The 15696-nt window shown below is 45.1% G+C and overlaps 1 protein-coding gene across 1 annotated transcript in view; it reads left to right on the top strand.

Annotated features, from left to right (window-relative positions):
* The window catches only part of LOC133242576 (uncharacterized), a 110612-nt gene that overhangs the window by 20822 nt on the left and 74094 nt on the right, over positions 1-15696 (top strand). The window contains exon 4 of the mRNA XM_061408760.1: positions 4494-4610. Within this exon, the coding sequence (XP_061264744.1) occupies positions 4494-4610 (117 nt within the window). The remainder of the gene's footprint in view (positions 1-4493; positions 4611-15696) is intronic.

Raw genomic sequence — 15696 nt, 5'->3', positions numbered from 1 at the left:
ATGGCTGGAGAACAATTCATTGAACAAATGTTGAAGTGTACATTATACCAAGCATTACTATAAGGATATGTTAATGAACAAATAAACAAAGATTCCCGCCCTCCAGGAATTTATATTTTTCCACCAGAAGGAGATGGCCAAATTAGAAAAAGAGCATATAAATAAAATGTATTGTATTCTGAAAAGTTTTAAACAACTGGGAAGAGAATAAGAAACCAACAGTGGAGTCAGGATTTCAGGGAGAAAGTGAAAGTGAAAGTTGCTCAGTTGTGTGCGACTCTCCGTGACCCCATGGACTATACAGTCCATGGAATTCTCCAGGCCAGAATGCAGGAGTGGGCAGCCTTTCCCTTCTCCAGGGGATCTTCTTAACCCAGGGATCGAACCCAGGTCTCCCACATTGTTGGGCAGATTCTTTAGCGGCTGAGCCACAAGGAAAGCCCAAGAATACTGGAGTGGGTAGCCTATCCCTTCTCCAGTGGATCTTCCCAACCCAGGAATCGAACCAAGGTCTCCCACATTGCAGGCTGAGAAGGTTGGACACAAATACCCTGAATGCCCCTTGCTATTAAAGGGGCGGCAGTTTTCTCCTTCCCCAGAGAAGGGCATGGCCTCTCACTCCAGCTGTCTTGCCTGGAGAATCCCCTGGACAGAGGGACCTGATGGGCTTCACAGTTCATGGGGTCACAAAGAGTCGGACAAGACTGAAGCAACTTAGAATGCATGCAGTCTTCTCCTTTATGCTGCTTTTGTCAAATGTCAATGTCACTGCTTTGCTGGCTTTACTGCACAGAGGCCAGGATACTTTCTTCCCTATCTGGTGTGGACTCAACACCTTGTGTACCGTAGGAGAGCCCTGTGGACACTAAAGTTTGATGGCTTTTTTCATCAAGTGCTACGTCGCCCACCAGGCCCCTCGTCCATGGGATTCTCCAGGCAAGAATACTGGACTGAAAAACAAAAACAAAGGATACTGGAGTGGGTTGCCGTGACCTCCTCCAGGGGATCGTCCTGACCCAGGGATCGAACCTGGACCCTGACATCTCCTGCATTGGCAGGCGGGTTCTTTACCACTAGCGCCACCCGAGAAGCTTCTTTTTCGTTAAGGGGCCAATTGTTTTTAAGTTCAGTCTCTGTTGCAAAGCCCATCGATGTGGACATCAGTTCTCTGAGTTTGAGCCCTGGCCTGGCAGAAACCCTGGCCAGGCGGTATCTAGGCCACACAGAGAGACCTTGTGCCCAGCTTTCCACCCAAGGGGTTCTAGAGCCGAGGCGCTGGCGCCTGAGGGGAACCTTCTCACCCATAAGCCTCTCTGCTATGTGGGCGGGTCTAGAACTTGGCCCCGCCTCCCGGTACCTAGCTGATTGAGTGAGTGGGTGGCATGTGACCTGAGCTACACCAATCCAAGTGCTCTTCTGGCGAGGACACGTTAGGACGCCAGTAGCCTCCAGCACTGCGGCTTGTTGGCAGCGGCCTGTGGAGAGGGAGGGACGCGCTGCCACTGCTCGGGTCTTGGACGTCTCAACTGTTTTCCGACTCTTCTTCCAGTCAGGTATCTCAACGGTATTCTTTCTACAAACTCTGTCTCTACTGATATAAATGAAATTACCTAGGACCAAAGTTTGGGGATTAATAAGAAAGGCAATCGATTGAATTGCTCGCCGGCCAACTCTCCTGTCCACCCTCTGAGTAACCCTCTTTCCTCACCTGTGATTAGCTTCAATTTTGTGGTTAATCATTTCTTGCTCTCTTTAAAATCCCTCGATCCAAAAAAATGAAATAAAATCCCTCGATCATGTTGCGCTCCTCTAAAAAAATCATATTTGTTTGCATCTAATTATTTTTGTGGTTCGTATTGATAATGCCCAGAAATCGAACCCAGGTCTCCTTGATTGTAGGCCGATTCTTTACCGTCTGAGCCACCAGGAGCAGATAAATATTCATCTACACCTTGGAAATGGTTGCACTTTCCTTTATATTAATGGGCCCTCTAGACAGGACATGACAATCCACTCCAGTATTCTTGCCGGGAGAATCCCATGGACAGAGGAGCCTGGCAGGCTACAGTCCATGGAAGCACAAAGAGTCAGACATGACTGAGAAACTAACACTCTCACTTTCAAACCACTTTGAAATAGTTTTTTAATGGATCACGAGACACGAACATTTATCCATCTTTATATCCATCCTCCTAACCGTATTTCAATTGGTTAAACTAAAATTACCTTACTAAAAGGTAAGATTTATAGTATAACCGTGGGGCTTCCCCTGTGGCTCAGCTGGTAAAGGCCCCACCTGCCAATGCAGGGAACCTAAGAGACTTGAGTTTGATCCCTGGGTCAAGAAGATCCCGTGGAGGAGGACATGGAAACCCACTCCAGCATTCTTCCCTGGACAATGTCCTGGACAGAGGGACCTGATGGGCTTCACAGTTCATGGGGTCACAAAGAGTCGGACAAGACTGAAGCAACTTAGAATGCATGCAGTTTTCTCCTTTATGCTGCTTTTGTCAAATGTCAATGTCACTGCTTTGCTGGCTTTACTGCACAGAGGCCAGGATACTTTCTTCCCTATCTGGTGTGGACTCAACACCTTGTGTACCGTAGGAGAGCCCTGTGGACACTAAAGTTTGATGGCTTTTTTCATCAAGTGCTAAGTCGCCCACCAGGCCCCTCGTCCATGGGATTCTCCAGGCAAGAATGCTGGACTGAAAAACAAACAAACAAAAAAAGGATACTGGAGTGGGTTGCCGTGACCTCCTCCAGGGGATCGTCCTGACCCAGGGATCGAACCTGGACCCTGACATCTCCTGCATTGGCAGGCGGGTTCTTTACCACTAGCGCCACCCGAGAAGCCTCTTTTTCGTTAAGGGGCCAATTGTTTTTAAGTTCAGTCTCTGTTGCAAAGCCCATCGATGTGGACATCAGTTCTCTGAGTTTGAGTCCTGGCCTGGCAGAAACCCTGGCCAGGCGGTATCTAGGCCACACAGAGAGACCTTGTGCCCAGCTTTCCACCCAAGGGGTTCTAGAGCTGAGGCGCTGGCGCCTGAGGGGAACCTTCTCACCCATAAGCCTCTCTGCTATGTGGGCGGGTCTAGAACTTGGCCCCGCCTCCCGGTACCTAGCTGATTGAGTGAGTGGGTGGCATGTGACCTGAGCTACACCAATCCAAGTGCTCTTCTGGCGAGGACCCGTTAGGACGCCAGTAGCCTCCAGCGCTGCGGCTTGTTGGCAGCGGCCTGTGGAGAGGGAGGGACGCGCTGCCACTGCTCGGGTCTTGGACGTCTCGACTGTTTTCCGACTCTTCTTCCAGTCAGGTATCTCAACGGTATTCTTTCTACAAACTCTGTCTCTACTGATATAAATGAAATTACCTAGGACCAAAGTTTCGGGATTAATAAGAAAGGCAATGGATTGAATTGCTCGCCGGCCAACTCTCCTGTCCACCCTCTGAGTAACCCTCTTTCCTCACCTGTGATTAGCTTCAATTTTGTGGTTAATCATTTCTTGCTCTCTTTAAAATCCCTCGATCCAATAAAATGAAATAAAATCCCTCGATCGTGTTGCGCTCCTCTACAAAAATCGTATTTGTTTGCATCTAATTATTTTTGTGGTTCGTATTGATAATGCCCAGAAATCGAACCCAGGTCTCCTTGATTGTAGGCCGATTCTTTACCGTCTGAGCCACCAGGAGCAGATAAATATTCATCTACACCTTGGAAATGGGTTGCACTTTCCTTTATATTAATGGGCCCTCTAGACAGGACATGACAATCCACTCCAGTATTCTTGCCGGGAGAATCCCATGGACAGAGGAGCCTGGCAGGCTACAGTCCATGGAAGCACAAAGAGTCAGACATGACTGAGAAACTAACACTCTCACTTTCAAACCACTTTGAAATAGTTTTTTAATGGATCACGAGGCAGGGACATTTATCCATCTTTATATCCATCCTCCTGACCGTATTTCAATTGGTTGAACTATTACTAAAAGGTAAGATTTATAGTATAACCGTGGGGCTTCCCCTGTGGCTCAGCTGGTAAAGGCCCCACCTGCCAGCGCAGGAAACCTAAGAGACTTGGGTTTGATCCCTGGGTCAGGAAGATCCCGTGGAGGAGGACATGGAAACCCACTCCAGCATTCTTCCCTGGAGAATCCAGTGGACAGAAGAACCTGGTAGCTTACAGTCCATAGGGTGGCAAAGAGTCGGACCATACTGAAGCAATTTATCACACAGATACCGTTATGTTTCCTTTTAGCAGTGAGTGAATCTTTCAAAAAATGTTTTTTTGAAGTAACTTTAGACCTAACAGAAGTTTGCAAAAAACAGTATAGAAAACCTTCATCCAGATTTCCCTAATGTTAACATCTTCCATAGGCATATAAAAATTATGAAAATTGAAAATTAATATTGATGCAGTACTATTAACTAATTTACATACTTTATTTGAATTCTATCATTTATCCCGGTAATCTCCTTTTTCTGTCCCAGCATCCCATTCCGGATACCACATTTGGCCATCATTTCTCTTTAGTCTCCCCCACGCTGAGAATTCCTCAAGCTTTCTGGGTCTTTCCCAACGGTGACAGTTTTGGAGATACTGCTCAGGTATTTTATACAATGTCTGTCAGTTTGGGTTTGTCTGGTGTTTTCTTAGGATTAGATGAAAGTTACACATTTTTGGCAATAATACCTGTTTTATTTCCTCTCCTTCGTTCTAATGGTGATGGAGTGATTTCTACCATAGGGATCTGGGGGTGGCTGCTGAACATACACACCTGACACTGGACAGGTGCTACCCACAGCAGCTTCTCAGTACTGTTCACTCACTGCCTGAGGGAAGAGGATACTACTGGCTAGGTCGAGCCTCAGGGGAGTCATGGCTCCGGAAGAGAATGAACAAGCAGGGCTGTGGGAGGTTACCTGTGGTAACAAGAGATGGTGGTGACCCTTGGTTCTCAAGGAAGGATGTGATTAGCTTGTTTGAATACTTCTGTGGACTGGTGGGGAACCAAAACCTGATAGGGGCAAGCAGACCCTGTCGCCGGTTCCTATGATAAGGCTGCTCTTGGGCTAGGGGAATTCTTGCTCGGAGCCAAAAAGAGGGATAGGATTCTTCTCAGACTTTTATTCACTGCTTTTAAAATTCATCTGTTGATTTGGCCTACAACAAATATGACTAAAAGGTGACTTTCTGTTTCCTTATTCCTACCATATTTGTTCGTTGGAATTCTGTAGAGCTGTCTTTTCTCCCTCATATTTTTATAAATTTTCAAATTACAAAATTTTACAGAATGCATTTCTAATTACCAAACCAAATAAGTAATCAAATTCTTTATGTCAATATTGAGTCGTGAATAACTTTGTTATATTCTGACTTATAATCAAATTATATCATTATTTAGTTTCTTGCATTTTTCCAGCTTTGGTGATTAGGAACTCCTTCTTGTGGGGTGTGTGTTCTTTGAGCATGACATGGTTCTTTTCTGTGTACTTCCTTGCTGGCATTATAAGGTATTCCTGTTCATCTTGTGACCCTGAAATCAGAACACTTCTGCCAAAACCCATGTTTCCTTTCGTTGGAAAATGACATTTAGTAACTGATATCTCCCTGCATGTTCATTGCTGCTACTGGGGTTTCCTTGCAGCTAGGTCTTCCTTTTCCATTGGTAAATGAAGGAAATATATTGTCTGTATATACTTATGCTCCCAGATACATTGGAATTTCTCTAGATATTTCTGTAGATAGTGAAAGCCAGGAGCTCACACTGGTACTTCTTTTTTTTTAAATTAATTAATTAATTAATTTTAACTGGAGGATAATGAGTTTACAATATTGTGATGGTTTATGCGATACATCAACCATCCACTCTAGTCTTTTTGTAACCTCTTTGTCTCACCTGGCTCTCCTTATCTTCAGTATCTACTTATTTGTTCACACCTGATTATACATGATGTAGTTACAGAAATGCTAGCAAATGGTTAGATAGTATGACCGACCTAATGGACATGAATTTGAGCAAACTCTAGGAGATAGTGAAGGATGGGGAGACCTGGTGTGCTACAGAGACAGGGATCGCAAAAAGTCGGGTACAACTTAATGACTGAACACAAAACACGCACCTGTTGGAAGCAGTTCTGATGACTTGTGTTTGTGTACACTTGTTTATATGTTAAGCCTCAAAGGATGCAATCAAAGTACTGTTTGCCCAAGTTGCTTAGCTTAGCTATTTTCCTCCTCACTCCTTCTCTTGTGGTTAAGACATTCATTTGTAATATATTTAGGCTAATTTGTTGGTGTTTCTAATTTGAGTTTGCCCTCTCCCCCCATATCCTAGTTCATTTTAATGTTTCACTTAATCTTGGGGTATGTGAAACACTACTGTGATTCAGACTCAGGGCTACACAAACACACATACTGTAGGAGTATGATTCTTTCCCCATGTCTTCCACCCCCTTCGCATTCCCCATTTCTTTTCCACAATCCCCCTGTAGATAACCAATCTGGTTATCTGGTTGAATCTTTCCTGTATGTACTGTACACGAATGAATAGATACATATGCGTTTTCTTATGTTCCATTGCTTATTAAATGAAAGATAGCATTTTCTAAAGCTTCTTTGCACTTTTCCTTTTTCAATAAACAGCATTTCATTAAAAAACTCCTTATTCTGTACTCCTTCATTCTTTTTTATAGCTACATTAGATTACACTGGCTTCTATAGGGGCATTTCCGGAGAAGGCAATGGCAACCCACTCCAGCACTCTTGTCTGGCAAATCCCATGGACCGAGGAGCCTGGTGGGCTGCGGTCCCTGGGGTCCCTAGGAGTCGGACACGGCTGAGTGACTTCACTTTCACTTTTCACTGTCATGCCTTGTAGAAGGAAATGGCAACCCACTCCAGTGTTCTTGCCTGGAGAATCCCAGGGACCGGGGACCCTGGTGGGCTGCCGTCTTTGGGGTCCCACAGAGTCGGACACGACTGAAGCGACTTAGCAGCAGCAGCAGCAGCAGCAGCAGCAGCAGCATAGGGGCATTTCAGTTGTTTTCAACATTTCATAATGATTAATACAAACAATGCTGCAGTGAATAACCCTGTGTACACGCATTTTTGTGTTGGTGGTAATGTCTCTTCCAGTTTCATTTCCAGCAATAGGATTGTTGGCCCAAATGTTAAATGCATCTGTAGTTATGTTGTGTTATGGCTGAGCCACTTTCACCTTCACTTCAGTTCAGTTCAGTCGCTCAGTCGTGTCCAGCTCTTTGCGACCCCGTGAACCGCAGCACGCCAGGCCTCCCTGTCCATCACCAACTCCCGGAGTTCACTCAGACTCACGTCCATCGAGTCAGAGATGCCATCCAGCCATGTCATCCTCTGTCGTCCCCTTCTCCTCCTGCCCCCAATCCCTCCCAGCATCAGAGTCTTTTCCAATGAGTCCACTCTTCGCAACTTGCCATACATGAAAAAAAAAAATCTTTTTAGTCACATAGAATGTTCTTTTCTTTAATCACCTCTGGAAGTTTCAGTCACAGTTAGAAAGCCTTTCCCAATGCTGATATTGAAGAAAAATTCTGCCGTATTTTCTTCAAGATTTTGTTATGGTTGCATTTTTTTGTTTAGATTCCTAAACCCATTTACAGTTTATTTTTGTGGATGGTATGTCATGGATCTGCACTGATTTTTTTTTTTAATGTCTCAATTGTTCCAGCCTCATTTATTGAATGTTCATCTTTGCCTCAGTGATTTTACATGCCTTTGGATCATATACTAAAATCCCCAACTATAATTGGTGTTATTCTGAGATTTTTATTCTGTGCCACTGGCCTATTAGTCTATTCCTGTACTGGTACCCAAGTGGTATAAATTTAGAGCTTTATAGTGTGCTTTTATGTCTGATATGATTACTATTCACTCATGCTGCTGCTGCTGCTGCTAAGTGGCTTCAGTCGTGTCCGACTCCGTGTGACCCCATGGACTGCAGCCCACCAGGCTTCTCCGTCCATGGGATTGTCCAGGCAAGGAACACTGGAGTGGGTTGCCATTTCCTTCTCCAATGCATGAAAGTGGAAAGTGAAAGTGAAGTTGCTCAGTCCTGTCTTGACTCTTAGCGACCCCATGGACTGCAGCCTACCAGGACGCCTACCATCCATGGGATTTTCCGGGCAACAGTACTGGAGTGGGGTGCCATTGCCTTCTCCCTATTCACTCATAGGTTTTCCTTTTTTACTTGTATCCTGGCTATTCTTGCATGTTTTTTTTTTTTTTTAAATATGAACTAAATTATCCATTGGTCTAACTCCATGCAAATGTTTGCCGATATTTTTGACATTATATTCAATGTATACATAACTTTAGAGGGAATCAATATCTTTTTAGTGCTGAGTTATTCTATCTAAGGTCTTTGAAAATCTTCCTACTTATTCAAGTTTCCTTCTATGTTGTTCAAGAGTGTTTACAAATTATCCTTGTATAGATGCTCTCATTAAGTTTATTTCTATACGCTTACTCTTTGTTATTGCCATTGTATATGGGATTTTCTCTCCTAAACATGTCCTCCAGCTGTGTGTGTGTGTGTGTGTGTGTGTGTGTGTGTGTATGTAAAACAAAGACTAATAATATTTGTATGTAACTTTATATCCTACTACCTTGCTGAATTCTCTTTGTTTTAGTTAATTTGTCATGGTTTCTATAAGACTCTTCAGGTGTGCGATGATATCACCTGGACATAGAGGTGGCTTTACATCTTCTTATCCATTCTTAAAAGTCTTATTGGTTTCTCTAGTCAACTGACTAGTGCTTGCTGTTGAAGACTGAACAGGAGTGATATAGTGGGCATACTTTTGTTATTCCTGACCTTATTGGAAAACCTCTGGTACTCCCCCACTAAATAAAGTATTTGCATGAGGAACTACTTATATAGCTTTTATCATGTTAATAATGCACCCCTGATTCCTATTTCTTCAGTTTTCCCTTTTTTAACATGAATGCCTATTGAAGTTTCCCAAAGATTGGTTTGGCATCTGTGATGATAGTCATATGATTATTGTTCAGTTGCTGTTGTCACGTCTGACTCTTTGCAACCCAGGCTCCTCTGTCCTCCCCTATCTCCCAGAGTTTGCTCAGATTCATGTGTATTGAGTCAGTGATGCTGTCTAACCATCTCATTCTCTGCTGCTCCCTACTCCTTTCGACTTCAATCTCTCCCAACATCAGGGTCTTTGTCTTTAAATATGTTACCGTGGTGAATGATATGAATGAAATGCCTAATACAGAGCCAGCCTTGTATTAATGGAATAAGTCCCACTTTATCACAGTATCAGATCAGATCAGATCAGTCGCTCAGTCGTGTCCGACTCTTTGCGACCCCGTGAATCGAGGCACGCCAGGCCTCCCTGTCCATCACCAACTCCCAGAGTTCACCGAGACTCACGTCCATCGAGTCAGTGATGCCCTCCAGCCATCTCATCCTCTGTCGTCCCCTTCTCCTCCTGCCCCCAATCCCTCCCAGCACCAGAGTCTTTTCCAATGAGTCAACTCTTCGCATGAGGTGGCCAAAGTACTGGAGTTTCAGCTTTAGCATCATTCCTTCCAAAGAAATGCCAGGGCTGATCTCCTCCACAATGGACTGGTTGGATCTCCTTGCAGTCCAAGGGACTCTCAAGAGTCTTCTCCAACACCAGAGTTCAAAAAGCATCAATTCTTCGGCGCCCAGCCTTTTGGTATCTATGTTTATGTGTTAGTATCCTACTTGCTTCCTAAAAGAACTTAGGGACGTTTCCCTGCTTTCAAATGTTCTTAAACAAGTCACAAAGCTTTGGGACTATTTGATCTTTGATGGTTTACTAGAATTCACCAATAAATACATCTGAGCAAGGTGCTTCTTGGGTGTAATTCTTGTAATAACTGTATTCATTTCTTCTGTGAAAATTGGCTCATTTAAACTTTCTAACACTAGATTTAAACTTTCGAAGCAAAGGAGAAAAGAAAAGATATAAGCGTCTGAATGCAGAGTTCCAAAGAAGAGCAAGAAGAGGTAAGAAAGCCTTCTTCAGTGATCAATGCAAAGAAATAGAGGAAAACAACAGAATGGGAAAGACTAGAGATCTCGTCAAGAAAATTAGAGGTACTAAGGGAACATCTCGTGCAAAGATGGGCTCGATAAAGGACAGAAATGGTATGGACCTAACAGAAGCAGAAGATACTAAGAAGAGATGGCAAGAATACACAGAAGAACTGTACAAGAAAGATCTTCACGAGCAAGATAATCACGACGGTGTGATCACTCACCTAGAGCCAGGTATCCTGGAATGTGAAATCAAGTGGGCCTTAGAAAGCATCACCAGGAACAAAGCTGGTGGGCGTGATGGAATTGCAGTTGAGCTATTTCAAATCCTGAAAGATGATGCTGTGGAAGTGCTGCACTCAATATGCCAGCAACTTTGGAAAACTCAGCAGTGGCCACAGGACTGGAAAAGGTCAGTTTTCATTCCAATCCCAAAGAAAGGCAACTCCAAAGAATGTTCAAACTACTGCATAACTGCACTCATCTCACACGCTAGTAAAGTAATGGTCAAAATTCTCCAAGCCAGGCTTCAGCAATACGTGAACCGTGAACTTCCAGATGTTCAAGCTGGTTTTAGAAAAGGCAGAGGAACCAGAGACCAAATTGCCAACATCTGCTGGATCATGGAAAAAGCAAGAGAGTTCCAGGAAAACATCTATTTCTGCTTTATTGACTATGCCAAAGCCTTTGACTGTGTGGATCACAATCAACTGTGGAAAATTCTTCAAGAGATGGGAATACCAGACCACCTGACCTGCCTCTTGAGAAACCTGTATGCAGGTCAGAAAGCAACAGTTAGAACTGGACATGGAACAACAGACTGTTTCCAAATAGGAAAAGGAGTACGGCAAGGCTGTATATTGTCACCGTGCTTGTTCAACTTATATGCAGAGTACATCTTGAGAAACGCTGGGCTGGAGGAAGCACAAGCTGGAATCAAGATTACCGGGAGAAATATCAATAACGTCAGATATGCAGATGACACCACCCTTATGGCAGAAAGTGAAAAAGAACTAAAGAGCCTCTTGATGAAAGTGAAAGAGGAGAGCGAAAACGTTGGCTTAAAGAAAGCTCAACATTCAGAAAACGACGATCATGGCATCTGGTCTCATCCATGGCAAATAGATGGGGAAACAGTGGAAATAGTGGCTGACTTTGTTTTTCTGGGCTCCAAAATCACTGCAGATGGTGACTGCAGCCATGAAATTAAAAGACGCTGACTCCTTGGAAGGAAAGTTATGACCAACCCAGACAGCATATTGAAAAGCAGAGACATTAGTTTGTCAACAACGGTCCGTCTAGTCAAGGCTATGGTTTTTCCGGTGGTCATGTATGGATGTGAGATTTGGACTATAAAGAAAGCTAAGCACTGAAGAATTGATGCTTTTGAACCGTGGTGTTGGAGAAAACTCTTGAGAGTCCCTTGGACTTCAAGGAGATCCAACCAGTCCATCCTAAAGGAGGTCAGTCCTGGGTGTTCATTGGAACGACTGATGCTGAAGCCGAACGTCCAATACTTTGGCCACCTCATGCGAAGAGTTGACTCATTGGAAAAGACCCTGATGCTGGGAGGGATTGGGGGCAGGAGGAGAAGGGGACGACAGAGGATGAGATGGCTGGATGGCATCACTGACTCGGTGGACGTGAGTCTGAGTGAACTCCGGGAGTTGGTGATGGACAGGGAGGCCTGGCGTGCCTCGATTCACGGGGTCGCAAAGAGTCAGACTCGACTGAGCGACTGATCTGATCTGATCTGAAGTGGTAAAGTCATGAAACCAGGGATCCAGTTTAAGATATTTAATGCCATTACCCCCATCTACTGAAAGATGGCATTATATGGCAAAAATTAAAGCAGTCATGGATGGTTTACTTCTTTAGCGGCAATTAAAAGAGTATAAGAAAGAAATGTTGAGAAAAGAAAACAGAAAAACAGCAAACCTAAACTAAAGCAAAGTAGAAACAGCAACAAATCAGAGAAACGAAACATACTCAGAAAAACTAGGATCAAATGCTAGGTGTCATGAAGAAAAGTAAGCCTTGGCTAATGAGGTGAGCAGAGAAGTGAACCTAGTAAGGATGGTGGTTATAGGAACATCTGTGGGCAAGTTGTTACAGGAAAATACATAATGGTGTGAAAACATGCTTGCTGAGTTAGAGTTAGGGTCAGAGGCACAAAAAATAGGCTAGTATGGCTGGAGAACAATTCATTGAACAAATGTTGAAGTGTACATTATACCAAGCATTACTATAAGGATATGTTAATGAACAAATAAACAAAGATTCCCGCCCTCCAGGAATTTATATTTTTCCACCAGAAGGAGATGGCCAAATTAGAAAAAGAGCATATAAATAAAATGTATTGTATTCTGAAAAGTTTTAAACAACTGGGAAGAGAATAAGAAACCAACAGTGGAGTCAGGATTTCAGGGAGAAAGTGAAAGTGAAAGTTGCTCAGTTGTGTGCGACTCTCCGTGACCCCATGGACTATACAGTCCATGGAATTCTCCAGGCCAGAATGCAGGAGTGGGCAGCCTTTCCCTTCTCCAGGGGATCTTCTTAACCCAGGGATCGAACCCAGGTCTCCCACATTGTTGGGCAGATTCTTTAGCGGCTGAGCCACAAGGAAAGCCCAAGAATACTGGAGTGGGTAGCCTATCCCTTCTCCAGTGGATCTTCCCAACCCAGGAATCGAACCAAGGTCTCCCACATTGCAGGCTGAGAAGGTTGGACACAAATACCCTGAATGCCCCTTGCTATTAAAGGGGCGGCAGTTTTCTCCTTCCCCAGAGAAGGGCATGGCCTCTCACTCCAGCTGTCTTGCCTGGAGAATCCCCTGGACAGAGGGACCTGATGGGCTTCACAGTTCATGGGGTCACAAAGAGTCGGACAAGACTGAAGCAACTTAGAATGCATGCAGTCTTCTCCTTTATGCTGCTTTTGTCAAATGTCAATGTCACTGCTTTGCTGGCTTTACTGCACAGAGGCCAGGATACTTTCTTCCCTATCTGGTGTGGACTCAACACCTTGTGTACCGTAGGAGAGCCCTGTGGACACTAAAGTTTGATGGCTTTTTTCATCAAGTGCTACGTCGCCCACCAGGCCCCTCGTCCATGGGATTCTCCAGGCAAGAATACTGGACTGAAAAACAAAAACAAAGGATACTGGAGTGGGTTGCCGTGACCTCCTCCAGGGGATCGTCCTGACCCAGGGATCGAACCTGGACCCTGACATCTCCTGCATTGGCAGGCGGGTTCTTTACCACTAGCGCCACCCGAGAAGCTTCTTTTTCGTTAAGGGGCCAATTGTTTTTAAGTTCAGTCTCTGTTGCAAAGCCCATCGATGTGGACATCAGTTCTCTGAGTTTGAGCCCTGGCCTGGCAGAAACCCTGGCCAGGCGGTATCTAGGCCACACAGAGAGACCTTGTGCCCAGCTTTCCACCCAAGGGGTTCTAGAGCCGAGGCGCTGGCGCCTGAGGGGAACCTTCTCACCCATAAGCCTCTCTGCTATGTGGGCGGGTCTAGAACTTGGCCCCGCCTCCCGGTACCTAGCTGATTGAGTGAGTGGGTGGCATGTGACCTGAGCTACACCAATCCAAGTGCTCTTCTGGCGAGGACACGTTAGGACGCCAGTAGCCTCCAGCACTGCGGCTTGTTGGCAGCGGCCTGTGGAGAGGGAGGGACGCGCTGCCACTGCTCGGGTCTTGGACGTCTCAACTGTTTTCCGACTCTTCTTCCAGTCAGGTATCTCAACGGTATTCTTTCTACAAACTCTGTCTCTACTGATATAAATGAAATTACCTAGGACCAAAGTTTGGGGATTAATAAGAAAGGCAATCGATTGAATTGCTCGCCGGCCAACTCTCCTGTCCACCCTCTGAGTAACCCTCTTTCCTCACCTGTGATTAGCTTCAATTTTGTGGTTAATCATTTCTTGCTCTCTTTAAAATCCCTCGATCCAAAAAAATGAAATAAAATCCCTCGATCATGTTGCGCTCCTCTAAAAAAATCATATTTGTTTGCATCTAATTATTTTTGTGGTTCGTATTGATAATGCCCAGAAATCGAACCCAGGTCTCCTTGATTGTAGGCCGATTCTTTACCGTCTGAGCCACCAGGAGCAGATAAATATTCATCTACACCTTGGAAATGGTTGCACTTTCCTTTATATTAATGGGCCCTCTAGACAGGACATGACAATCCACTCCAGTATTCTTGCCGGGAGAATCCCATGGACAGAGGAGCCTGGCAGGCTACAGTCCATGGAAGCACAAAGAGTCAGACATGACTGAGAAACTAACACTCTCACTTTCAAACCACTTTGAAATAGTTTTTTAATGGATCACGAGACACGAACATTTATCCATCTTTATATCCATCCTCCTAACCGTATTTCAATTGGTTAAACTAAAATTACCTTACTAAAAGGTAAGATTTATAGTATAACCGTGGGGCTTCCCCTGTGGCTCAGCTGGTAAAGGCCCCACCTGCCAATGCAGGGAACCTAAGAGACTTGAGTTTGATCCCTGGGTCAAGAAGATCCCGTGGAGGAGGACATGGAAACCCACTCCAGCATTCTTCCCTGGACAATGTCCTGGACAGAGGGACCTGATGGGCTTCACAGTTCATGGGGTCACAAAGAGTCGGACAAGACTGAAGCAACTTAGAATGCATGCAGTTTTCTCCTTTATGCTGCTTTTGTCAAATGTCAATGTCACTGCTTTGCTGGCTTTACTGCACAGAGGCCAGGATACTTTCTTCCCTATCTGGTGTGGACTCAACACCTTGTGTACCGTAGGAGAGCCCTGTGGACACTAAAGTTTGATGGCTTTTTTCATCAAGTGCTAAGTCGCCCACCAGGCCCCTCGTCCATGGGATTCTCCAGGCAAGAATGCTGGACTGAAAAACAAACAAACAAAAAAAGGATACTGGAGTGGGTTGCCGTGACCTCCTCCAGGGGATCGTCCTGACCCAGGGATCGAACCTGGACCCTGACATCTCCTGCATTGGCAGGCGGGTTCTTTACCACTAGCGCCACCCGAGAAGCCTCTTTTTCGTTAAGGGGCCAATTGTTTTTAAGTTCAGTCTCTGTTGCAAAGCCCATCGATGTGGACATCAGTTCTCTGAGTTTGAGTCCTGGCCTGGCAGAAACCCTGGCCAGGCGGTATCTAGGCCACACAGAGAGACCTTGTGCCCAGCTTTCCACCCAAGGGGTTCTAGAGCTGAGGCGCTGGCGCCTGAGGGGAACCTTCTCACCCATAAGCCTCTCTGCTATGTGGGCGGGTCTAGAACTTGGCCCCGCCTCCCGGTACCTAGCTGATTGAGTGAGTGGGTGGCATGTGACCTGAGCTACACCAATCCAAGTGCTCTTCTGGCGAGGACCCGTTAGGACGCCAGTAGCCTCCAGCGCTGCGGCTTGTTGGCAGCGGCCTGTGGAGAGGGAGGGACGCGCTGCCACTGCTCGGGTCTTGGACGTCTCGACTGTTTTCCGACTCTTCTTCCAGTCAGGTATCTCAACGGTATTCTTTCTACAAACTCTGTCTCTACTGATATAAATGAAATTACCTAGGACCAAAGTTTCGGGATTAATAAGAAAGGCAATGGATTGAATTGCTCGCCGGCCAACTCTCCTG

The sequence above is a fragment of the Bos javanicus genome, chromosome X (assembly GCF_032452875.1).
Source record: "Bos javanicus breed banteng chromosome X, ARS-OSU_banteng_1.0, whole genome shotgun sequence".
Lineage (NCBI taxonomy): Eukaryota > Metazoa > Chordata > Mammalia > Artiodactyla > Bovidae > Bos > Bos javanicus.
The sequence above is the reverse complement of the archived record's forward strand: the minus strand, read 5'-3'. Positions and strand labels throughout refer to the sequence as shown.